At 40.2% G+C, this 25,640-nt stretch overlaps 2 protein-coding genes across 2 annotated transcripts in view; both read left to right on the forward strand.

The window, feature by feature from the left end:
* The first annotated feature begins 642 nt into the window (after window positions 1-642).
* LOC140229439 (uncharacterized) lies at window positions 643-2,163 on the forward strand. The gene has a single exon (XM_072309690.1). The coding sequence runs from the start codon at window positions 759-761 to the stop codon at window positions 1,731-1,733; it is 975 nt and encodes a 324-aa protein (XP_072165791.1). The 5' UTR covers window positions 643-758; the 3' UTR covers window positions 1,734-2,163.
* A 9,037-nt stretch (window positions 2,164-11,200) lies between these two features.
* LOC140229437 (PR domain zinc finger protein 10-like) overlaps window positions 11,201-25,640 on the forward strand; it is a 39,886-nt gene continuing 25,446 nt past the window's right edge. Inside the window, exon 1 of the mRNA XM_072309688.1 lies at window positions 11,201-11,306. The gene's annotated coding sequence lies outside the window, so the exon portion shown is untranslated. The remainder of the gene's footprint in view (window positions 11,307-25,640) is intronic.

Below are 25,640 nucleotides of genomic sequence, written 5' to 3' on the forward strand. Positions count from 1 at the left end.
CATCTGGAAGTTTTTCAACCGACACCTCCAAAATTGTAGATCTTACCCTTCGCCATGGTGAAAAATTTCAGATTGTCAATGCTCTTCCTGAAGAGAATCCATTGGACCTGTCCAAACTCACAGGCCTGCTTATGAAGAAAAAAACTATAAAGAAGAACAGCACAATGTTTGTTTGTCAGATTTGTGGGAAAGCTTGCAAGACAAATCGTAACTTAGTGATTCACACTCGCATTCACACTGGTGAGCGTCCATATTCCTGCACCATATGTGGCTTTACTTTCCGTCAGTCACATCATCGCAAAGCTCATATGCTGTCAAAGCATGGTTTGTTCACACCAAGTCCCAAACCAGCGACCAAAGAGGAAATTGTGATTGTTACAAAGGAAGGAATCAGATATCAGTGTCATTACTGTAAAAAATTGTTGATGTCAAGATCAGGGCGAAGAAAACATGAGAGGTGGCATCTCGGACTGAGACCACACCGATGCAACAACTGTGGAAGTACATTCAAACAGCGTCAGCATTTGAAGAAGCACCAACGGTCGACAAAATGTAAGCCGTCGCAAGGTTTGTTAAGATCTCAGCTAGTGAGTGTGCCATGCAAGGAAAATCAAGGATCACATGCAGCCGTTGCACCCTTAACCCCATTGCATTTGGTGAACCCTGCAAAGAAAGCAACGACTTACCAACAAGAACTTTTGGATGCAAATGACAACTTGGCTACATTGCCAGTGACTAACACACCTCAACTGTTGGACATGCCAAGTGCTCTAGGACTCATAAGCACAGAGAAGCTGAAAGCAATATCCAAGGAACAATCAAGTGATGGAGAAAACTCAACATCCCGTGCCATACCAGGACATACACAGAGTGTAGAATATACATGTAGCAGAATAGCCACAGCTGGCAACAAAACTGAGAGTGTATTTCCAGATGAACCTAAAGGCACTCAAGTAGTCGAGAAGTATGCAAATAGAACAGATCACACCAATGAAGGATGTCAAGAAAAGAGAGAATGTCTAGCAAGCAGCACTTTGGCAGAAAGTGAACTTGAGCCCGAAAAGCAAATGGGGGTTAATGGCAGTGCGCAGTGTGTGAGCCCCATACAGGAGATATCAGATGTTGAGGATGGTGAAGTCTTTGATATGACAGAGCTCATGGCACATTATCGTTCTGATTCAAATGAGGGTGACATCATAGAGAGTTCTGTATCAGATGAAAATCTAAGACCACTTGACTTTTCTTGTACTAGTAGTGTAACTCAAAGCAATTTGCAGTCTAAAGATGGCTATAACCAGGCAAGTCCTGTACAGTGTGAAGTGTGTGGCCAGTTCTACAAAAGCAAGCAGAACTTGGCTATTCACATGCGCCTGCATACTGGGATGCAACCCTTCTCCTGTACCCATTGTCCCAAGAGTTTCATCCACCCCCACCCTCTGGAGGTCCACATGAAATCAAAACACAACATTTTCTTGACTAACATGACCAAGTCATCCCGTGCCGAAGAAGTTGTTATGACACCTGAGGGTCCGCGCTACAAGTGTCAGCACTGTCCCAAGCTCCTTGCCTCTAAGAATGGACGGCGTAAGCATGAACGATGGCACCTTGGCCTCCGCCCTTACAGGTGTGATGTCTGTGGCAAGGCTTTCAAGCAGAGCCACCACATGAAGCGACACAAGGGAGGCAAAGGGTGCATACAGGCTGTAGTTAACCGCTGGGATCCAATCACTTAACTTTTCCCTGAAAATCCACCTATAAAACGTGATGGACTCTTTATCCTGAAGCACTGGGTTTGTTGTACAGGTACTAACAGGTCTTGAAAAATAGTTTAACTCCAGTACAGATAACAAAACCAACTGTGTATGGCCAATAGGAATTGTTATCTGTCTGAACTGCATGCACAGCCAATAACTGGAAATTACTTCAAAATCTGAGAATGAGTACTTCTTAATAATTCTGATGTGATATGCTGCGGGTCCCAGCTGTGATCACAGTTCTGTTTGACTCTTGGTATACTTTATACTTTTGTCAGTTTTTATACTCATGAATTGAAATAATGCCAGAAGTTTGTTATTTTTCATTCATTATTTGACCCCTTGTTTATCAAGGTGAATGTCATGTGAAAGGAATGTCTTTTCAGTTTGTGCCCACCAGGGAACATTTAAAAACCACAAATAACTCGTACACTTATCAAAGTCGACTCCAGTTGGGTATTTCATTAATGTTAATGTTGAGCATATCAGTATTTTTCTTTGAATATTTTTCTTTGATATTTCAAAGTACTGTGCTGATGATGTTCATTTGCATTCTATACATGTGTGACATATTTTTCCCATTATATTTGTTATAGGTACTGTAAAGCAAGATTCTTTCGCAACATGAAATTTCCAGGAATAAGAGCGCAGTCTTTTTTGCGAATTGCCACTGGCATTCAATGCATATTAATCACATGCATTTTAATCACAGGAATTTTGGCTGTCGCGAAAATCACAAAATTAGAATACATTGTACGTGCGAACATTTCTGGTTTTACAGTACCGGTATACGGTGTAGGCCCTACTGTGTCTCATCGAATGTCTGAATAGTGTATGTCATGATGATTCCAGCCCTGGCCAAATCTATTGACAGACCAGGAGATCAGGTTTGTTGTTATGTGTGCTCATGTTTGTTTGTTTTATAAAAGAAGAAAAAAGTGTTCAGTATATAGTTTGATATATTTATGACTATTTGTGTGAAGATATGTGAAGCTGGAGGATGTGGGACTCGGTAAGAAATAACATTGAATGAAATATGTAGTGTCTTCACCCTACACTCCAGGCTTTCTTTCTGTACTGGTACCTTTGCATTAACCCGTTGAAGACGAGTCCCGAGTATACTTGGGCTGGTGTAGACACCTGCGTGTTGTAGCAAAATCAGCCCATCCTCAATGGGTTAAAGTCATGCATAAGTTTTTGTGTTTGTTTTCTGCAGATTTACCAAGTGTTTGAGGATTGCAATAAACTCTAGTGGTAAAGTATTTTAGTGCAGGAAATCCATTTCTAATTTGAACCAGGTTAAGAAATACAAAGTAAGCCATGCATGAAGAGATCTATACAAATCTAAAGCTATTAGTATAGCCTCAGTTAGGTCTAGAAGGAGCCTGCAGTCACTAAACAGTGGGGGGGGGGGGGGGGGCAGTTAATCAAGCCTATTTTCCCTCGAGTGTGGGACCACATACAGTTGAATTTTTGTCGAGCCCACCGGAGGTGAGGGGAGACTAAGGGATTGCCTGCAGCGTCTGTCCGTCTGTTGTCCGTCCGTCGTCTGTCCGTAACGCTACAAAAACCTGAATAACTCTCTACTGAGGACTTCATGTTCAATCAAACTTGGAGGGAAGAGTAGTTATACAAAGTTACACATTTTACCAAACATGAAGGTCACCTCAAGGTCAAAGGTCACAGGCAGGGGTCAAACTTTAGGGCCCAATGTTAAGCTTTTACGGCACATTTCGATTATGGCTCATAACTTTAGATGTATACATGTATGTCCGTTTGTGACTAGGATGGTAGATGTCCCTTGGGGAGTTGAAGGTCACCACAAGGTTAAAGGTCACAGTGGTCAACAAATTTTTTACGGCACATTTTGATAATGGCTCAAAACTTGTTTTTTGATTATAGCTTAAAACTTTTGATCCACATATCTATGTGCGATTAAACTTGGATGGTAGATATCCCTTGGGGAGTTGAAGGCCATCACAAGGTCAAAGTTCACAGACAGGAGTCGACAAACTTTTAGGGCCCAATGTTAAGTTTTCTACAGGAGACTAAGGGATTGCCTGCAGCGTCTGATTATGGCTCAGAACTTTTGATCTTTATGTCCGTTTGTGACCAAACTTGGATGGTAGATGTCCCTTGGGGAGTTAAAGGTCGTCACAAGGTCAAAGGTCATAGACAAGGGTAAACAAACTTTTAGGGCCCAATGTTAAGTTTTTACGGCACGTTTCGATTATGGCTCATAACTTTTGATCCCTATGTCCGTTTGTGACCAAACTTGAATGGTAAATGCTCCTTAGGGAGTTGAAGTTCCTCACAGGGTCAAAGGTCACAGGGAGTGGTCAACAAACTTTTAGGGACCAATGTTACGTTTTTACGATTTGTTTCAATTATGGCTCATAACTTCCGATCCATATATCCGTTTGTGACTAAACTTGGATGGTACACGTAAGTGTCCCTTGGGGAGTTGAAGGTCACCACAAGATCAAATGTCATAGGCGGGGTCAATGAACTTCCAGGAGTTAGAAAAACATTAATTTCTTTTACGTGAATGGGCGAGACACATTTTGGCACTTGCCTTGTTAGATATAGAACTGAAAGGTTCTGTTGATTCCCATTGTACTACAGGCAAAACTATTGTAGCGAATACTGATTTAATGAGATTTTGTTATTGCGAGAAGATGTGTGAAACAGTTTTTTTCTAACCGGCATGTCAATGGCACTGCTCATATGATATAGCGAGTTAATTTGAGAGACTCATGAGATTTGGCTCTTGCTACACTGCAACAATGATACAATTCAGCCATATCTATTAAGGCAGCTGCAGATGGAGTGTTTCATTATGTATTTTCCTTCTCTACCTCATTTGGTGCTCATCTGTTTTAGGTCCATGAATTTCAATATGATGTGTTAACCTCACAGTTTGCTTCCATGCCATGTAATTATTCAGCTTCGAGCCAACAATACAATTTTCCTGCACTTGTCTACTGATGAGGCACATTTAAAAAGCAGTATTGTACAAATGAAAACTATATTTATTAAGAAGTATTGCAAAGTGTCTCAGCTTCTTACGTGCCAAACACCTGATTCATGCCATGGTTCTCTGAATATTGTTCTTGTAAGTGATATTGGTGTTTCAGTCCTACACTGTACCACTGCAATACTTGAACTGTTCCTTTGTGATACCGTTTTAGTTCTGTCACTGTATGCTGATAGAGATTATTTCGAAAAATATCAAATTCTAAGCAACTTCTAAATTTGTGTGATATAATTGAGGCACTGTGGACCCAAGGAGTTTTTTTTTTTTTTTTTTTTTTTGGGGGGGGGGGGGTTTTTTGGTTTTTTTTTTTTTGTAAGGACTGCCTTCCATCTAGGCATGACCTAGAGCCAAGTGTTGTTGTTTTTTTTTTTTTCATTTTGTGATAAAGGCTGTTAAAAAAAAGGGGGATAAAAGACTCCCTGTCCACCAGTGGGAAGCTGCATCGCAGGGATGTATTCTTTTGTTTTTTATTTTTTAGTCATTTCAATTTTCACAGGAGATCATTGAAAATCTATGAGGTTTTGATATGATATAAAGTATTAATGCCTACAAAAGATTTAATTGTGACTTAGATGTGTATACCTAGAGCAGTATTATAAAAAGTGTTTGCTGTCTGCTCATTTACCGTACCTTTCTCATTACATAATGTGTAGCAAGAGGTTAAATGCAAGATCCAAACAATTCCTCTGCTGTTTTATATTCAGAATCCAAAGATATTAGAACTTGTTGAGATTTTGCATGAAATTTTATAAAGAAACCATTGATGTACATTTATTTTTATAAGTTTTCAAAGTTTTTACAAAATTGATTTAAAATTATGCTCATTAAACCATAGGCCTTCTGCTGTGACAATACAGGCTCACTCTAACTATCCTAGGCCTGCATGGAACTGACCGTTGCATCCATTTTTTTTTTCTATACAAATATGAGATCTTGTAGAATGGAACATTTTTTATTTATTCGTGAATTTTATTTGTTATAAATGTATGGTAAAAATTTGAATGATATTTTGCATGAGTCAAGACTTTACCTTGTTGCCTCTTCTATCAGCTGAGCATGTTAAAATCAGAAAGCACAAAAATGCATTGCAGAATGTCAGCGCTGAAACTGCAAGTGCTGAAAGTGTGAGTACATGTATTTTTTTTTCTAACAATTAAATACTTTTCACATAGTCTGTAGCTGTTTTGCTTTAATGAAAGTCTTATCAAATACAGTGTATGCAGTCTTCCTCATGGGGAAAATGTTATCATTGTTTCTACTGAAAAGAATAAGTTGAGTGCCTTGTTGATACAGAAGTTGGGCACACAAATGTAAATTCATTTGTATAAGTGGTGCGACTTTAGTGATACATGTAATGACAAATTTACAGTTTTCAAAATATACCAGGCTGTTTTGTAAATATTTGCCTTATGTTTGTGTTTTGATTTTTTTTTTCCTTTAAAGTCTTTATTGATCAAATCAACAAATCAATCATACAGAATCAAAATATTTACAAGATTAATAAAGTTACAAACCTTGTAGTTTTCATGACTTAAAGCATCTGGAAAGTGCCTGAAAGCAAGATAGTAAAACTCATGATGTGATGATCAGAGGATTAGATGGCATATTGTTTTACCTTCAGTTGAACTCTGCTTATCATTCATGTATAGACTATATGATATTTTGAAATGATCTACATGAATGCATTCAAAGTATTAAGTCTTCATTCCTCATAATTAGTGTCAGTATCCGTTTTGAAGCCCAGTATTTTGGAATATGAAAAATAGTGCGTTTATGTGTGTGCCAATGTGAAATTTTGTATCAATTTCTTTTGACTGACTTAGTAGATTCCTAGATATAATAGTGGGTCTGTTTTTGTTTTGTTTTTTCCACAGAACTGTGAAGAAACAGTGCCTGTTAAGTGCATGAGTTGCCAGTCAATATTTGTTTATAGATATATATACTGAATGTTAGACAACTGCTATTTCGTATGCCTGTATTTTCTTATACATTGTGTTAGGGCCAATGCAAAATATTAGAGTACATTGTCATTATGCAGGAGGCTGGTCTTGTTACAATCTTTAGAATGATGTGATTGTTCAGTCAATTTTTACCTTAGTGAGAGTTCTCCTGCGTGGTTTTACAGGTTTCTTGGTCTGTTAAGTTGCCACACATTTTGGCAGCGGCAGTCTCATGTAGAGTCTGAGAGACTGCTAATGTATGTAGGCACAAGACTGTATTTTCAGTCAATTGAATTGGCCTTCTTCAAAATCTGTTGTGTACCCTCATTTTCTCTGAATATGAATTGCCTTTCTATGTGAGATACTATGTGGGAATTGCTGCTGTTTCTAGCTAGAAATGAGTCCTAATTGTATGTGATTGCCGCTGGAGACATAGACAGTAATGGTAGCTTACAAAAGATAATTTACCCCCCTATATGGGCCATCTAGAAATGTGCTTATCCCAATGTAGATGTTTCTTGCTGATTGTCATATCTGTTTACCTCAAATAATATATGTGTCATTACATTGTGCACTGTTACACAATGATAGAATTTACTGATGAATATTGAGATTTGAGAAAGTTATTTTTTGTTGTTACGTAGATGTATCATATAAAGGGTCTTAGACCCAAGTATTTATTGCCATTCTAATGTATGCACAACAGTGAATTTGTATGTTTAGCCATTTATATGAATGAATATTTTTAGGAATGTGTGTAAAAAAAAAAAAGGAATACACCAACACTGCAAACTATCAATTACAATCTTCCAGCCTGAAGTTAAGGCAGCCTTTCTACTTCAAATACGATGTAAGTATTTTTATAGTGTGTGTGACATAGCTGTTTTTCTGAAATTGAACAATACATGTACTGTGTAACTACTAGATTATTCAGGTATAAATGTACAGTTTGTAATTGTACATCTAGTTATTGTATTTGACCCTGCATGTTTTCTACATGATGCAAACTATACCATACAACAGACTTTGTACTTTCATAATAAATTATGCTTTTTAAATAATATCCCACTGACTGATGAGTACTTTGTGTATTGTATTTCTTTGTGGTGTACAGAGCTGCCAAGTCTCCTTGTGATCAGGGAGGTGGAAGAACGACTTCTGTAGCCTGTAATTTTCCACAGGAGGCTGCATTTATTAGGAACTTTATATTTCTTCAATTCCGGGCAAGAGGTTTGAAGCTCTCTGGGAATTACATGTACCGGTACTTGTACTGTACTTCCAATATTGAAATACATGTAATACAGGTACTTGTACACATGTGTCCCCTTACTCCATGGCTCCCTGATTGCTCTCAGGGCAGCATTTTGATGCGACTGTTTTGTATGCAGCATGTGTGTGTGCATGTGTGTTTGTGTGAGTGTAGTACAAGATATGGAGTATGCATAAAGTTAGTACCGTTAACCTTGCCTAAGTTGAATCTACAGTATTTGGACTGAAGAAAGAGCTTCTACTTAGAGAAAATTTGACTTATGGGGGATTAAAATCGATAGAATGTGAAGAGAAGAGGACTTGAAAAGATTTACGACTTAGGCGATTACAGTGCACTCCAGTTATAGCAAACACGGTTACAAGAAAATTCTGGTTACAACAAAGTAAAAATTGGGCTGCAACATCATCCACTCTTTGTTTTTATTTGTTTTGTTTTGTTTTTTTTTTTTTTTTTGTTCGGTTATAACAAAATTGTGATATAACGGAAGAAAGCTGCCAGTCCCAAGGACTTCGGTATAACGGGAGTCACTCTAAAGCAAGGTTGACTTTTTTGATTGAACAGATTTTATTAAAAAAGTGTAGGTGGCAGCCAAAGGCTGAATTGCACATTTATGTGTAAACAATCATAAAGACAGATTATTTCAGTACTCTGAATGAGCAATTATATATAGACATGATAACAAACAAATCTAACTTTCTTGGCAAAGCTAAAAAGTGAAACAAAACAAAAAATACAGGCACAATGATGCCTTTTAGTCCTATTAAAAACGTTACGGCAGTCATGCACATGTGACAAATCTCAAAACAAATCAGTGAGGGTACCAGCCCAAGCCATAATAAGGTTGCTTTATTAAAAATGTAAAGAAAAATGAGAAGTATGCTGTCAACATGGCAACAGACTTCTTGACACTGAGACAGAAAAAAAAAACTGTTACCATACAACTAATAATTCAAATTTCACAAAAGGTAAAATGTACACATCACTTGCACATCACATCAGTCACATGTGCCAAATTTCAAATACAATACATGTACATGTACATAAAAAAGCTGAATAAGTTGACTCTATCCGCAACTTTGAGAGAGAGCACGAAGAGACAGGGAATGTTTTGTTTGTTTTTACATACCTGACAAAGATTGTCATACCCCACCTCATTATTTCAATTTTCAACCATTGGTGTGAGCAAATAACCTAGAGCTGGACACTGAAGTACCTACTATTTGTGAAAGTCTCGATCTCGACTACATGTATATACATATATTGCACAATCTGAGTGATAGCATATTGGTACATAAAGCCCTGGAGAGCTGTCATTCACATGTACACTGTATAACTGTCGCCATTGATGGTCTGAAGTAATGTGGTATACACTGTACAGTGTATAGTATCTACTAATAATTTTGTCCATCTAATGTGCTTGAAGCGTCTGTGTAAGGTACATAGATCACACACAAGGTCCAGAGACCCACATATAACAATGTGTAGAAATTGTACATGTCTGGGATTGACCAAAATGCAAGAACAAAGAAAATATGGGAAACTTTCTAGAATTTCATAAACTTGTATATACGTGTATTACTGTAATGACCATTTGCAGAAATGACATTGAACAAGGCAATGGGAGTGAAGCTAGTATACGACAGGTGTAATACATTGAAAACTAAATGAAATGATTTGTGTGCAGGTGAAAGAGAGTCCAAGAATTTACAATAGGGCCTATTATACATTGGTTATTCTTATTCCTTATCAGAATGCAATCGAAGTCGTCAGAAACGTTTAAAAAAAAGGAAAAAGAGAAAAGCCCTCCATGGCTGTGAAATCGTTAAATCACAACTTTTATTCTCTAAAGATAACTCATTAAAAAACGACAAGTCTACTACACTTTTTTTACGAAGCACCCACTTCACACTTGACAAGGTGTCTTCCGCGCTGTGAAGAATATTCCCTATTAATATTCATGAGCAGTTTGGAGCAACCCAACCGATGTCATCTCTGAGAAACCTGCATTGTGATTGGCTGAATAATGGGACCTGATATCAGCGTGATTCCATGCCGATTTTGATGAATACAATGAAATTATACGAATTCGCATGTAGAATAGCGTCTGATATTAGTATTTTTGAGACGAATATTGTTGTCAAAGCTAGCAGTAGTAAAGTTACTCCACATTAATTCCTTCTTTTATGAATAAATTTGCAAGATAAACGCGAGCTATTGTGGCATGATACAACCAATAATCTAAGCGGTATCACAGAGAGCCGAACAACTGCATATCTGGCGCAACTGCCCAAGAGAGAGGTGACGGGTAAGCAGAATATTACGAAATTCATGATATCTTGTGTAATGACTCGGTTTGTGTGGCCTGTCACTGGATAGGAGTGATTTAATACCATTGTATCACTGTCTTTTTATAACCATTTGTGCTGTGACTGAAGAGAAAAAGTCGTATCGGGCACGTAATATAACGCTCAGGTAAAATGTACTGACCCTCCCAAAATATATTTTTCGACCCGTGTCGCAGCTTTGTCTGCACGTTAATTTTAGCAAATATCAGCCTCGTTTAGGATATATTACTATAAAGATTGTTATTAAAGTATTATATGATCAATCTCTTTAAGCACAAAGCTTCAGTACTTCGTAAATACCTGCCAGTTTGTGCCTTTTTAGACATATCATTTTTCGCTGTGGGGGAGTTTTGTTTATTTCAAAATGGCGAGCTTGAACGTGCGCGAAAATCGCTCAATGTTGTTATGTTATTGGTTCATGTCATGGGCCGTTGTTGATGTAGATTCTCATTTTTTTGCAGAAACAGTCTCGATGTAATTGTGATGACAATTATTTGAATATTGCAATTTCTTTAAAGAGCTAAGATGTTTTCGTCTTGCCCCTCAATGTTTGGTTTACTTCGACCATGTAGTGTCCAAAGCGATAGCGTTTTACAAGGGCCATGGCGGGTCAGCGCATCATCACGAGAGAAAGCCCCCTATTCCGCACAGTGGTAGCAGTTGTTGGTTTCCATAATCGTGTAGCGCTTGATTAGGCTGTTGAAGGGCTGCGACTAGATCATAGGGGTGCTAAAATGGACCGCCCCGGATAATATCCATTCGAATGGCAGGGGTGCGGGTCAAAGTTTTAGCAAGCAAGTCAAGATAGTGTGGAAACCTCTCCAAAGTTTTTCCACCAACAGCGCAAGGTTGTCAAACTTCATCCCCCCTAATCTACTACAGTACTAGCACTAGCACTCTGCCAGCTCCGCTCCACGCACAAGGAGCAGCAGACCCGTCGTTTCTTGTCTGCAGGTGCAGGTACGTGCAGGGGCATCCCACAGCAGCAGCAACGTTGCCAGATTTGGCATAATCATGCCGCTTCAGCATCTAGTATAATTTGGCTCTTTTTAGCATATTTCTAGCATAATTGCACAGAAACTGGATCTATGTAAGGTGTGTGTATTAGGGTGATACGCTTTGTTTGTTTGCTTGCTTTTCAGCCGATTTGGCGAGATAATTGGGAGCCAAGAAAATGTGAAGTTTTTTTTTTTTTTTTTTTTACATTAAAAAAAAAATTTTCCTAGTCGGCCGATTTGTCGAGATGTTTATGGGAGCCCAAAAGACTGTGAGCTTTTATTATTATTATTGTTATTATTATTATTTTTATTCAATTTATTTATTTATTTATTTTGCCAGCCCAATTGCTGGAAAAATTCTTGTTTTTTCCTCTTTCTTTTAATGGCAATTTAGCATAATTTGGGGCTGCCTCAAAGTACAATGTTTATTCTTCCCTAGATATCATGTTTAGAGGCCTACATGTAAGCCCTATATTTTCTTTCCTTTTTTCTGAAGTGCCACTAGCTGATGAGCACCAAAAGGTGGGCCGGGGCTTGTGCACTATACAAATAGCCACTCAAGGTATTAATTATTATGAGTTACAATCCCATTTTTTTTTTTTTTATACTGACCATGCTGCTACACAGACAGACCCCAACAAGAATGAATTGAAGATGTTGTGTTGCTTAAAAAAAAAATAGAAGTAAAAAAAAAATAAATCACTATAGTCATTAAAACTGTATGAAGGTGTTGACTGATGTATGGTGGGGGGTGGAGAGGGGCAAATTATTCATAAGCACCACTGGTAGGCCTTTGTTTCTGGGCTAGCTGCAAGTATCCAGATTTTACCACAAATAAACTGCAGTGCTAATGCATGCACTTAACTATATAGGAGCATGCGCATTATTTCTGTCAACAACAGGAGTGAGTATCTGCAGTGAGCGAAGCGTGGGGGGGGGGGGGGGGCTCCCATGGCAGGGCTGCCAATTAACTCTCACGCATTGAGCGTGAGACTCACGCATTTTGGTCCTTTCTCACTCTAACAATTTATTTCATTTTTTGCATGCATTTCTATTGATCTCACTCATTTTGACTCCTAAATTATAGCATTGGCCTATGGAAGTCTCACTCCTCAACTAGTTTCCAGTGTTGGCAGCCCTGCCATGGTTCTAGACCTTTTTGCATTTTGGGATTAAAAATTGTGCAATTTGGGATGCATATAGTGTTTAATCACGCAACTTTAATTGCATCAAGACTATGGTACACTGTGTAATCCCCATTCAATTTGTTATGGGAAGATGGTCCTGAAAGATCATTCATTGTAAGCATTTTTACCCAACAGATTTCAAACAAGGGTGTAGAGATCTTGTTCTAATCTCCAACTCTTGGACATACAGATCGCTGACCAATACAGAAGTAATGTTGAGTTACTCATGCTGTGGCATAGCTGTTTATTCTGTAGCATTGTGCTACACATCTGCTCATGTCTGCAGTCTGCTTGCAACTGAGTGGTCATGGTGTGTGTGTCTACACACTGCATGCATTACTACATAAGTGATGGCAATACATTAATAAGCACATACTGCATTGATCACAATGTACAAGGTTGCTGTAGTCTTACAAATTCAGACCTACATCACTACATCTCCCTTTCCACCAAAGAAGTAGCATTGATTGATCATTGTCTACTGATCTAAAAAACTTTTCTTTGTATCCGTTATTACAGTACAACTGCTTCACCATGTTCATACTGTCGCACGTGGGTAATGAGTTTTGTTGTTGCCATGCCTCATATTGTCGATAACCCTTTGTATAATTCAAAATTCTATGGAAACTTTCCAACCTCAACTAACATAACAGTAGCCAACGCATGCAACTTGGCTTGGCTTATTATGAGCCATGTTTAAATTCAACTTGTCTTGTTACACTGTCAGTTCAATCAATACAAACATGCCCTATTAAAACTGTACTCACATTAACCTTCAAAACTTCTTACACACTGTCGCTCAACTCCACAAAACTACAAAATCATAACTGATTGAACGAAATGTGCACTTGTCTATATTGATATACCGGTACAATATACACATTATGTCTGTGAAACCGCTACTTGATGTGTTTCAGTTTGTACCATATCAGTAATGCTATCCAATTCTTGTCCCCCATTCACCATATACACAATACTTGCATAAAACTCCAAAAATTTGCAAACCAATGTAAAAGGCTGTGTTGTTACACTTTGTAGGCCTCTGCCTTTCCTAATAATTCAAGATAATCTACGACAGAAGTATCCGTGTACCAAAAGGAATAACACAATACAAATTAATCATGAGCTATCTCTCTGATTTACTGTTACTTTATATCATACCCATTTTTTTTTTTTAATCAAACTGTTGCCATCATAGTGTCTTTATAAAGGGGCGTAATGCTTACCATTCATACAAAACTGGTAAGTATAACAATAAACGTTTCAAAACCAAGCAAACATGCATGCATCTGCCGTATACACAGAGTACATATCTGCATGTTGACCAGATAAAAAAGAACATTCATCACTATTTTGCAAAAGACCATGAACACATCTTTGTCTTTTTTTTTTTCAACACACACAAAAAAACAAAAAAATCAACAAAATCTCTGAAACTCTTTTCATTGTTCATTGAGTCTCATAAGATTCATAACTGTGAGTCTTTGCAGTTCATCATCATAACAGCTCAAATAAGAGGGGAGAGGTTCCAGAACATACACCCTCATCCTAGGTCTTTACCACCTAGGTTCCCTATTCTATAGCTGGTGTCATCCACCCTCAACTGGCTGGCCTTCGTGGAATAGTGCTGTATTGAATGTGTTGTCGCGAAGTCCGCTCCAGGATTGCTGGCGGATGAATGATGTGACGTGCTCAATACAGATGAAGCATATTTCATGCTCCTTCGTCATTCACATATTATGGTACCATGTCAAATACGCTCAATACATGTATGTCACGTACATGTCACATAATCATGTAACATACACATCATGTCAAATGTTAGATTGATCTATAAAGACTCATTTGTGTACATATGCACATATCAAACGCAATTGGCTTTCTATCCAAATAATGATCCCTCAACTCTAATCATGCGACCATATTATGCGAAAACATTTCCCAGACTCCTCACAATTATTGTTTCTTTCACGAAAAAACTTTCTTATTCATTTGGAACATGTCTGAAAATAAAATTCCTGTGTTAACAATTTGGGTGATGCATATCGACTCACTTCTGCACATCTTCATAAAAAAAGAAAAAACTACTCAGGAATCCATGTGTGACTTAACACATGTGGAAACACCATGTTACACATAATGCTTTGATTTCTGAATCCTGCATAGATCACCATTTCCAATCATGACATGGTTACATCATAATATGGATCACCTAGCTTAGATCCTCGCGTGAATTTTACATTTTGTAATCCTTGAACCTGGCTGGTAGACGGGTTTCACGCTGTGGGCGGGTTTGCTGTTGCCATGACGATGGTTTGTCAGCTCCTGGGGTCACAGCTGCTGGGCTGGTTGCACCATGGCGATGAGATGATGCTGCATGGCCAACTTCTGGTTGACGTTGTCTCCTCGGACTGCGAGCTGCACTCGCAGGGATCTGGTTGCCAGGCAACGGGGTACTTGCTTCTGCGCTGGATCTGCTTATGGTCACAGGCCTGCTATCAGTCTGGTTAGTGTAGTCTGGCCTGATATGCTGCCTGTTACGTCTGAATAATCTTCCGTTGGGACTCTGGAGGACGTATGAGCGTGGTTCTTCTGCTCTGGAATGCACTGTTGCTGGCTCCCAGCATTTGTTTACTGGATGCTGTACCCTCACTGGTTGACCATTGTACAGCGGTGGGAGTCCCACTGGCCTGGCATGCTGATCGAACTGCTGTTTCTGCTCTTTCTGGCGTTGCTGGAGATGCTGCCGTATGTTGTCAGCATTGGGGTTACTGTTCACAGCTCTGGTAGGAAGGTCACATTGGAGCTTGCGACCCATTAGCAGCTCTGCTGGGCTAGGCAGGTTTTCGTTGATCGGCGTCATTCTCCAGTGTAGGAGGGCTAGAGGCAGATTGGTTGTTTTTTTCATCATGTTTTTCACTGTTCGTATCTGCCTTTCGATGAAGCCATTTCCTTGGGGGCGTCGTGGAGAAGATGTGTTGTGGTTGAAATTCCACGTCCTGGCAAACTCCTGGAACTGGTGGCTGGCATAGTGTGGTCCATTATCGCTCACTACCACACGTGGAACGCCATGTTCTGAGAATATTCCTTTCATCTTTGTTACAACCGCACTGCTTGGGGCTGGTTCAGGTAGTGTCCTGATGATAGGAAATTTGCTGTAGTAGTCTGCTACGATAAGGTACTGGGTGTTGTTGAACTCAAACAAATCAGTCGCCACGATTTCCCATGGCTTGGAGGGGATTTCATGCTGCATCAGAGGCTCAGATGTCTGCGATGCTTGATGATACTGACACTTTTCACATGACTGGACCAGTTTATCAATGTCCCTGTTGATGTTGACCCAATACACACTGTTTCTCGCGAGTAATTTAGTCTTCTGCTGACCTAGGTGACTGATGTGCAGTTTCGCTAAGATGTATGGCTGCATGTGCTTGGGAATAAGCACGCGGTTGTCCTTGAAGATAAGGCCGTCTCCCACGGTGAGATCATTACGGATGTTCCAGTACGGTCTCAGGTCCGTTGGCAGGTCCTGGATGGTGTTCGGCCATCCAGTGATGATCACTTCCATCAGGCTGCTTAGGATTGGATCCTGTCGTGTTGCTTGTTTCAGCTCGTCTGCTCTCTCTGTGGAGAATTGAACCAGGTCCACCCGCACATCTAGGTTGATGGTTTCTGCGTTCTGTTCGTTTGGCATACGTGAGAGCCCATCTGCGAGGGTGTTGTCCTGTCCTCGTTGGTATGTTACATCAAAGTTGTAGCCCTGAAGACGAATAAGCATTCGTTGGAGACGTGCTGGTGCCACTGTTAGTGGTTTCTGTGTCACTTGGATCAAGGGCTTGTGATCTGTTATGATGTGGAATCCTCGTCCATACAGGTAAGTATGAAACCTTTCCACACCGAACACTATGGCTAGCAGCTCTCTCTCAATACAGGAGTACCTTTGCTCAGTTGGTGAGAGTGTCTTGCTTGCAAAGGCAATTGGTCGTAGGTGCTGTTGATCATCGCGTTGTAGGAGTGCTGCCCCTAGACCACGCATACTAGCATCACACTGCAGATATACTGGGGCTTGGGTATCATAATACTGCAGAACTGAAGTCGTTGATACTTCATCCTTCAGGCTCTCGAAGGCTCGTTGGTGGTGAACTTCCCACAGAAAGTCTGCGTTCTTCTTCAGCAGGTCTCTTAGCTCGGCTGACTTGGTGCTGAAGTCCTTGATGAACGGCGACAGATACGTCATCATGCCTAAGAAGTGCTGGAGTTCAGTCTTGCACGTCGGTGCTGGCACGGACTGAAGATCAGAGACCTTTTCCGGGTCTGGTTTGATGCCATCCTTGGTGTACACATTACCAAAGAAGGTGACCCTATTTTGCTTGATGTTGCACTTCGACGAGTTGAATGTCAGGCCATGCTTCTTGGCTGCGTTCATGAGGTGTAGCAGGTTGCGATCATGTTCTGCTTCAGTGGCTCCGTATACCACAATGTCGTCTGCAATACACACAGTACCAGGACATCCTTCTAGGACACGGTCCATCTCAAGCTGGAAGATGTCTTGGCTTACGTTGAGTCCAAATGGTAGTCTCATGAATGCATATCGTCCGAATGGTGTTTGAAAGGTCGTCAGTTTTTGACTTTCAACGTCCAACTTCACCGACCAGTACCCTGACTTCGCATCAAGTTTTGAGAATGTCTGTGCTCCGTGGAATTTGTGGTTCAGCTCCTCTAATGTTGCGTGAGGATAGTTCGGTCTGATCAGCGCCTTGTTTAGGTGTCGTGGATCAAGGCATATCCGGATTGACCCATCTTTCTTCGTCACATACGTCAAGGAGTTGACCCACTCTGTTGGCTCGGTGATCTTTCTGATTACACTTTGTGCCACCATTCTGTCGAGTTCATGCTTGACCTTGTCTGCTAGTGCGATAGGCATCTTTCTCGGAGCATCTTTATGGCTTGGGATGTTAGGGTCGACGACTAAATGTTGCTCTCCTTCGAATTCTCCTATACGGTCAAATTGCTCTGGGTAGGCTGTTTTCAATGAGTTGACATCTGCTACAGGCATATCAATGCTCACTGGGCAGTGGAGCGTGATAAGGCCAAAGTGCAGTGAGGTGTGCAGGCCGAAAATCACAGGTCCGTCTGATTCTACGACATAAAATGTTGTCTCCACCCACGGTCCATTCGCATGTTGGCATGGAATTGTTGTTGTTCCATACTGTTTGATTGGGGTGCCATTGTAGGCCGTCAAATTTGATGTGCATGTGGTGAGGCATCCTAAATCTGGTGTTCCTGCAGCTGTCATTTTCTCAGGAAACATCCTGCTGAAGGTTCGTAGTGGCAAGGTGTTGACTTGTGCGCCAGTGTCAACTTTACCGTTTAGTGTGCAGCAAACTCCAGGGCGGTTGTGGAGTCTAATGTTCAAGCTTGTGACGACTTCATCTCGCTTAGATGCATTTGAATTCGTCTTTGGTTTGTTGATCACGTCAAACGTCTTGTCATCAAGCTGTCGAGTATCCTGAGCAGAAGCAAATTCATCATATTCACTCATGTTATGTACTGCTTGTCCACGGCGATCATCTCGACGATCATCACGACGCACGTTGTTAGCTCCACCACGTGATGAACTACGCTTGTAATTGCCTCTGAATTTCACTTTGTTTGCGGTAGGTTTCTTTGACGACAGGCACATTTTGGCGTAATGCCCCACTTTTCCACAGCTATAACAGGTGATGTGTGCCGCTGGACAGTGTTGTTTGTCTTTAATGTGGCTACCTCCACAGTTCTTGCATGTGGTAGCTGGGACTGTTTCCCTCTGAACCTGCTTGTGTTTCAGGCCCATCGACGCAATGTTTGCTGCTGTCAGCGTTGAAGAGGCTTCAGCTTCCAGTGACTGCAATGCTTGAATATGCGCTTGTGATGCCTCATACGTGCGCCCAAGCTGTAATGCCTGGTGCAATGTGAACTGCTTGCTCTTAGTCAATAGCTCTTTTTGATATTCTGGGATTGGCGTGCTGTTAATAATCAGTTCAATCAAGCGCTCATTCATTTCAGGCTCAGCAAAGTCACACTTCGACGCAACAACTCTGCATCTATTCACAAAGTCATCCAGCTTTTCGTTCAGATTTTGCTTCAATTTCGATAATTTCAGTCTACACACACGAAAGTTCTCTTGTGGCTCAAGTTGCTCCTCAAACTTACCAAGTATGGTGTTGATGTCAGCTTGCTGCTGTTCGGATAAATTCCAGCAATTGAAGCGTTTCAAACCTTGCTCGCCGACTGATAACAGCAATGTGGGCACTCTGTCCCTTTCAGGAGTGTGTTTCACTTGAAAGTACAGTTGCAGCCTTTGTTTGAACAGTCTAAAGTTCTCTGCTACATTTGGGCCTTCCCAATCCATCCTGGGCATTTGATCAGCCATGTTTGTTAGTTGAGATCCCACTTGTTGCCACCATGTAGAGATCTTGTTCTAATCTCCAACTCTTGGACATACAGATCGCTGACCAATACAGAAGTAATGTTGAGTTACTCATGCTGTGGCATAGCTGTTTATTCTGTAGCATTGTGCTACACATCTGCTCATGTCTGCAGTCTGCTTGCAACTGAGTGGTCATGGTGTGTGTGTCTACACACTGCATGCATTACTACATAAGTGATGGCAATACATTAATAAGCACATACTGCATTGATCACAATGTACAAGGTTGCTGTAGTCTTACAAATTCAGACCTACATCACTACAAAGGGGGGATATTAAAAGGGGATGGCTAGTAACTGATCAGTGGGAATGATGGGGATGATCGATCATGTTCCAATTTTTGTGGGATTCATTTAAGAGTACATTATGTATTTCCGTACAGGCATGGATATGCTAGCCTGGAACCATTAAACTGCACATTACTTGAATATGAGACCATTCTGAAGCAAATAATTTTCACACAACAATAGATACTCTTAAATTAATCCCACAAGAATTGGAACAATCATCCCCCAGCATTCCCACTGATTCCCACTGATCAGTTACGTGGTACTAGCCATCCCCTTTAAAGTCAAGAATATGACAAATGTGGCTACCAGGCCTATAGTTTCCACAATTTTTGGAGACTCTTAGATTATAGTAGAGCCTATATTTAGAATTGTAAATAGCTCTAAATTGAAAGATAGAGCCATGGTATCGTGTGGCCAGCAAAAAGAAAACAAAAGCATTTACGTTATCATAGCGGGCTTTCCATTCAATGTTTATCATTGTTTGTTTTTTTTCTCCCCTTTTCTGTGAGGCTTGAGAAAATAATTGCTGGGCAGAGTGTGAGATGGATCACTAGGGTGTGAGACTTGTACTGTAGGCATGAGACATGGTATAATGTCTGTAGGCCCTAGTTAGGAGTGAAACAGTTCTATTGGTCCCAACCTGCAGGAACAGAAAATAATTCTATTACCACCCTCCCCCTCCCCCCCCCCCCCATGTAAAAAAAAAAAAAAAATAAAAAAATGAAACAAACAAAAACAACAATGAAACAGTTTAAAGGCATAATTTACCATTTGCAGATGAAACAAAAACCCAGCATTAGTGAATACACTTCTTGTAGTTCTAAGATGTGAGTTGGGGATAGAAACAGCCACAGTAAAAATCTGAATCCAATTAATCGATGTTCAGTATTGTTAAATACACAAAATGTGAACAATAGTTATAATAAGAATGCTTCAAGACTAAACCGTCTACAGTTGTGGTTTATTGAGAAAAATACTGATATCTCCTTGTATTTTGGGCTTTATTGCGAAAAAAAAAAAATTAATATGGTAGGATGTTTTATGATACCACAGACCTACACGTATAATGCATCAAATGTGATATCTTGAACATTTTTAAAATCACTGCTCCCAAAGGTAAACTGGACCTAGAGAGTACTGATGTGCGCTCCAGGGGATTAAGTGATATAGACATACAGTATAACCTAGCCAACAAGCAAGTGATTGAGATGAAACAAGGATGGAATCTACCTGGTAGTAATGAAATTTAGGACTTTCAAATAGCAATATCAGTCGAAGATTGTAAAGATGTTTCACAAGTTTCATCAAGAACAGAATCTAATAGAGACGGATCGAATTCACATTTTCATTTGAGCATTGGTGTGAGTATAGTAACCACACATACATGATGTACATCACACATGTATCATCATTTTATGGCTTTATCTCGAAAGGGTGTGGCACGGAGTGGAGCGGAGGGGAGCGCTCAATGCACCCTTTCGAGACGAGCATAAATTACCCGTAACATAATTAATTCAGAATTCTGTGTAGATATTTGATAGCTCCTACAATCCCTTATCAGATAAAACAAATAGAATGAAAATCCACTGTACGTGTCTTTAAAAGTAGCATTTTCATGTTTTTGGAGAAATTTTAAGGCCTAATGAATTTCAGAATTATGTGTCAAGTTTAGAAGCTCCCAGCAAGCCCTATCAGATAAAACAATCAAAATCGATTAGAAGTAGCATTTGTGTGTGTGTGTGTAAGAAATTGCCACACATTTGTCTGCGTACAGAGCAAAGAGCCTGTTTCATAGTCCCCTCACGAAATATGACGGGGACAAAGTCTGGCCTCTAAGACTAGCTCAACGCACCCGTTCGAGACTAGACCCCCCCCCCCCCCTCCCCCCGTTGTCTCGAATGGGTGCGTTCATCGAACATTCTCTGGCCCAATGCACCCTTTCGAGACAAAGGGGGGTGGGGGGAGGGGTTGGGGCTTGTCTCGAACGGGTGCGTTGAGCACTCCACACCACACCCTTTCGAGATATTAAGCCTCATTTTATATAGTTAAATGAAATGATGATATTCTTGAAAGAGTCTCCCATTGATCTACATGCAAGTGTTATCAGTGTGTGGTCCTTTTGATCTCTGTGATATGAGAAATGAGAAAGAAGTACTGGTAGGCCTCCTTGTGCGATAAGCCTCCTCACACAGGTCTACATATATGTAGGACCTGTTTTTGTTTTTGTTTTTCAAACATGCAGCAAGCATTTCATATGTCAAAGGGCTGGTAACTTATCAGCCAACAACATTACCTTTTTTTTTTAATGTACCAGTACCCTTATAAAAAAGTACCATGGTTTTACCATAGTACTTTTACAATGGTAATACCATAGTATTACCATAGGATGGTAAATTGACAGATGAAGGCAGTACATTTACCATGGATTTACCATGGTAAAAATACCATGGTAATACCATAGTATTACCATGGTTGTACCACGGTAGTACCATTCATTACCATGGTACTTCCATGCCATGAGTACCATTCTTTCATGGTAGCACTTCCACGGTAGTACCACGGTAGTACCACGGTAGTACCACGGTAGTACCACGGTACTACCACGGTACATCCATGGTAGTACCACGGTAGTACCGCGGTACTTCCACGGTACTACCACGGTAGTACCACGGTACATCCACGGTACATCCACGGTACTACCACGGTACTTCCACGGTACTTCCACGGTACATCCCACGGTACTACCACGGTAGTACCACGGTATATCCACGGTACTACCACGGTACATCCAGACGGTAGTACCACGGTTCTTCCATGGTGGTACCACGGTCCTTCCATGGTGGTACCACGGTCCTTCCATGCTAGTACCACAGTACTTCAAGTATCACATAGTATCACATCATCCACAGAACTACACTAGTATATAACTGTACTAGCACAAAATAATACTTTAAGTTCAACCCACTCACCTCATATCTTATCATATATGCTTTGCATGGCTAATTGTGGTAGCTTGAATGAAATGCTCATTATAAGCAATAATCTATGCCATTGCACGTCTGCATGACCTTGTGGAGATCAATATGAAGTAATATGATTTAGGGGGTTTGGTGCTGTTGTATTTCGATGTACTATGAGATACCTAGCAAGTATTAAATGAGTGTGTGATGTCAGATGAAACGTAACCAAAAGTATTGATCACTGACTTCAATAAATTCACACACACACACACCATTCACATGAATGTTTTCTCAGTGCAGCTCAAAGTAAAAAAAAACAAACAAACAACAACTAAAATCCAAGGACTCCACATGCCCATTCACCCCACACTTTTGATCACGGGATTCACAGGTAGATTTCTAGGCTTTACACTAAATGTTACACCACGCAAACGAAGGCTTTGGTACTGGTCGGTATACTGTTCAAGATATTTGGCTTAAACCATTTTTATTTATGAGGCATCAGCCATCAAAAATAAATCCAGAGAAAACACAGCGTGTCTACAGAGTTTTTAAATTGTGGTTGACAAGTAAGCTGTGGCTCTGTTTATATAGCGGAAGGCCGCCGCTTAACCTTAAAACTGGTTGACAAGTATACAGCTGTGGCACTGTTTATATAGCGGAAGGCCGCCGCTTAAACTGTAACATTAACGTACATATGTTCTAATCACAATGGCCGACAAAACTGAGACTAAAACAGTATAGACTAACGTTAGATAACCTATCCTATACCAGTATACAGACTGTAGGCCCTACACTACAGTACGCACGTTAACCAGCAGGGACTGTTACTTTTTGGGTAACCTACAGCTTAACTACAGGCACTGTTTATATAGCGGGAGGCCGCCGCTGTTTACAAACATGGATTGTAGTACATGGTTGTACCAAGTATAAATCTAAGACCTAATAATAAAAGCTACCTGCTAGGATAGTCCAGCACTAGCGCGGTAGTCGATATGTCGGTAGCAGTCCCGTCGACAGTTAGATAGCCACAGGCGCTAGAAATCATCCGTAGAATCTTGGAAGAAAACTCTGGCCGCTGACGATGAAACTAGGAGGGTGGTATTCACTGTTCACTGATGTTCACTGCCGTGCTGGGCGCCCGCGTCGTCGAAAGAAACAGCTTGAAACCAAGAAGGGACCCTGCTGTGCACGAGTACTGCAATGATGGCAGGTTCAGACGTCAGTGTAGGGACCAATGCGAGGTTAGCTCCCTACGCCACGGAGATAGCCTAGCCTGATGTGATACTGCATACTACTGTCAATGTCCAATCAGAAGTCTACGCAGTGCGTAGGCTAGGGCGATGTACGACTGATAAAAAACCTTGGTAGATTCTAGCAGTAATCTAGCGTCACAGAGTGCCTGCTATTCCGGGGTTGGAATTATCCAAAAATAATGCTCAGTCCAAAATATGAATCCACCATCAGAATCAGTATATAGGCAACTGTGCAGAACACAAAGCATACTGAGGTCTACGTAGACCGATCGAGTAGGTGACCTACAGTGAAGTAGCTACTAGTAATCTCAAAGTCAATAAAAACTCATCACTGACAGTATCGTGTGCCCGAGTCACAAGCACGTGTCAGATCTAAGCAGAATAGAGACACACTGGTGATCACTCTATGAAAGTTGCAGCAGGACTGACTAAATTTTGGGGCCTAGCGCATAGCGCCTGCAAACTTACCCTGCAAGCGCAGCTCTCAATGGCCACAAAGGCAAAACTATTTTGATTGGCTAAAGAATACTGAATATATTACGTAACTTAAAATGATTGGCTGTCATAAAGATAATTATTCATTATTACCTCATTTGCATAAAAACCAGACATCACATGACATTGCAGACAGGAAGTGACCTGGGCATCCAGGGTACGTCTAGCCTGCAATGCCTGTACAATGTATACACACAAATAAGCAACCATCTACAGTAGATGTTGAAAAGCTATTAGTCCAAGAGCATTACGTCAAAAAAGGCCTAAACCTGGACATTTTTGGTAACAAGCTGATTTTTTCAGGATAGGTCCACGAAAATGTCTAGAATAACATACTAAAAGTCCTCATGAATCCTCCTTGAGCGTTTTCCGCAATCCAAGATGGCGTCCAAAATGGCCGCCATTTCCAGAAATTCTTGTAACTTTTCAACCAGAGAACCCAAATACAAAATTTAAATGTCTAAATATATGTTTTGAAGCATGAAGAACTCAACAAAACACATATCAAGAGATGTTGATGCACGCAAGTACCGAAATCCAAGATGGCGTCCAAAATGGCCGCCATTTTCTGAAATTCTTATAGCTTTTCAGTCAGGTAACCCAAATACGAAATTTATATGTCTAAATATATGTTTTGAAGCATGAAGAACTCATTGAAACACATATCAAGAGACTCTGTTGCACGCAAGTACCGAAATCCAAGATGGCGTCCAAAATGGCTGCCATTTTCTGAAATTGTTATAGCTTTTCAGCCAGGTAGCCTAAATACAAAATTTAAGTGTCTAGATATATGTTTTGAAGGATGAAGAACTCAATAAAATACATATTAAGAGATGTTGACGCACACAAGTACCGTAATCCAATATGGCAACCAAAATGGCCGCCATTTCCTGAAATTTTCATAACCTTTCAACTAGAGAACCCAATACAAAATATAAATGTCTTTACACGTTTCGAAACATGAATAACTCAATAAAATACATATTAAGAGATTTAGACACACGAATGTGCTGATTTTAACGCTCGAGCTCTTCCTTATATGGAAAATGGGGTGCAAAATGTCCCAATTTTATCTCACAATTATGTAAATAAATGTCAATATATTTTATAAGAAAAATTTTATTTAAAATATAGTTCTTATGTGTAAAGTATACAAATAAAAGCATTTGCATGTTAACGTCAAGGAGTGTGTCCTTGTTACGAGAGAAATGTTTCACCAACAGATTTGTTGCTAAACAGAAAGCCTACTAGAAGGCAATATCCGTTTACCACATGGTCTATTTTCGTCACCTTAAGCACATGAGATGAAAATTTAGTGCTAGCCCCTTTTTATTACCAATGCATTTGATGTCTATCATGAGGTGAGTTCCAGTTGAAACTGTCAGTTATCACTTGAGAAGTAAAAACAATTCTTTGAAAAGTAAAGTTATTTGAGCATGGAGGGGGGATACTTCTCCACCACACGAGGGACTTTTTTTCTTTCTTTTTTTTTTTTTTTACTCGAAAGTGAAATACATAGTGCAAGCGTTTGGTAAGATATTGAATTATTTCCATCAAAGAGTAGGAAATTGGATATAAAGTAGTATTCAGGGAAATGGGCAATATGATTAGGGAAGGGTGTGGGGGGGGGGGTCCCCTC

Source organism: Diadema setosum, chromosome 6 (genome assembly GCF_964275005.1).
Source record: "Diadema setosum chromosome 6, eeDiaSeto1, whole genome shotgun sequence".
Lineage (NCBI taxonomy): Eukaryota > Metazoa > Echinodermata > Echinoidea > Diadematoida > Diadematidae > Diadema > Diadema setosum.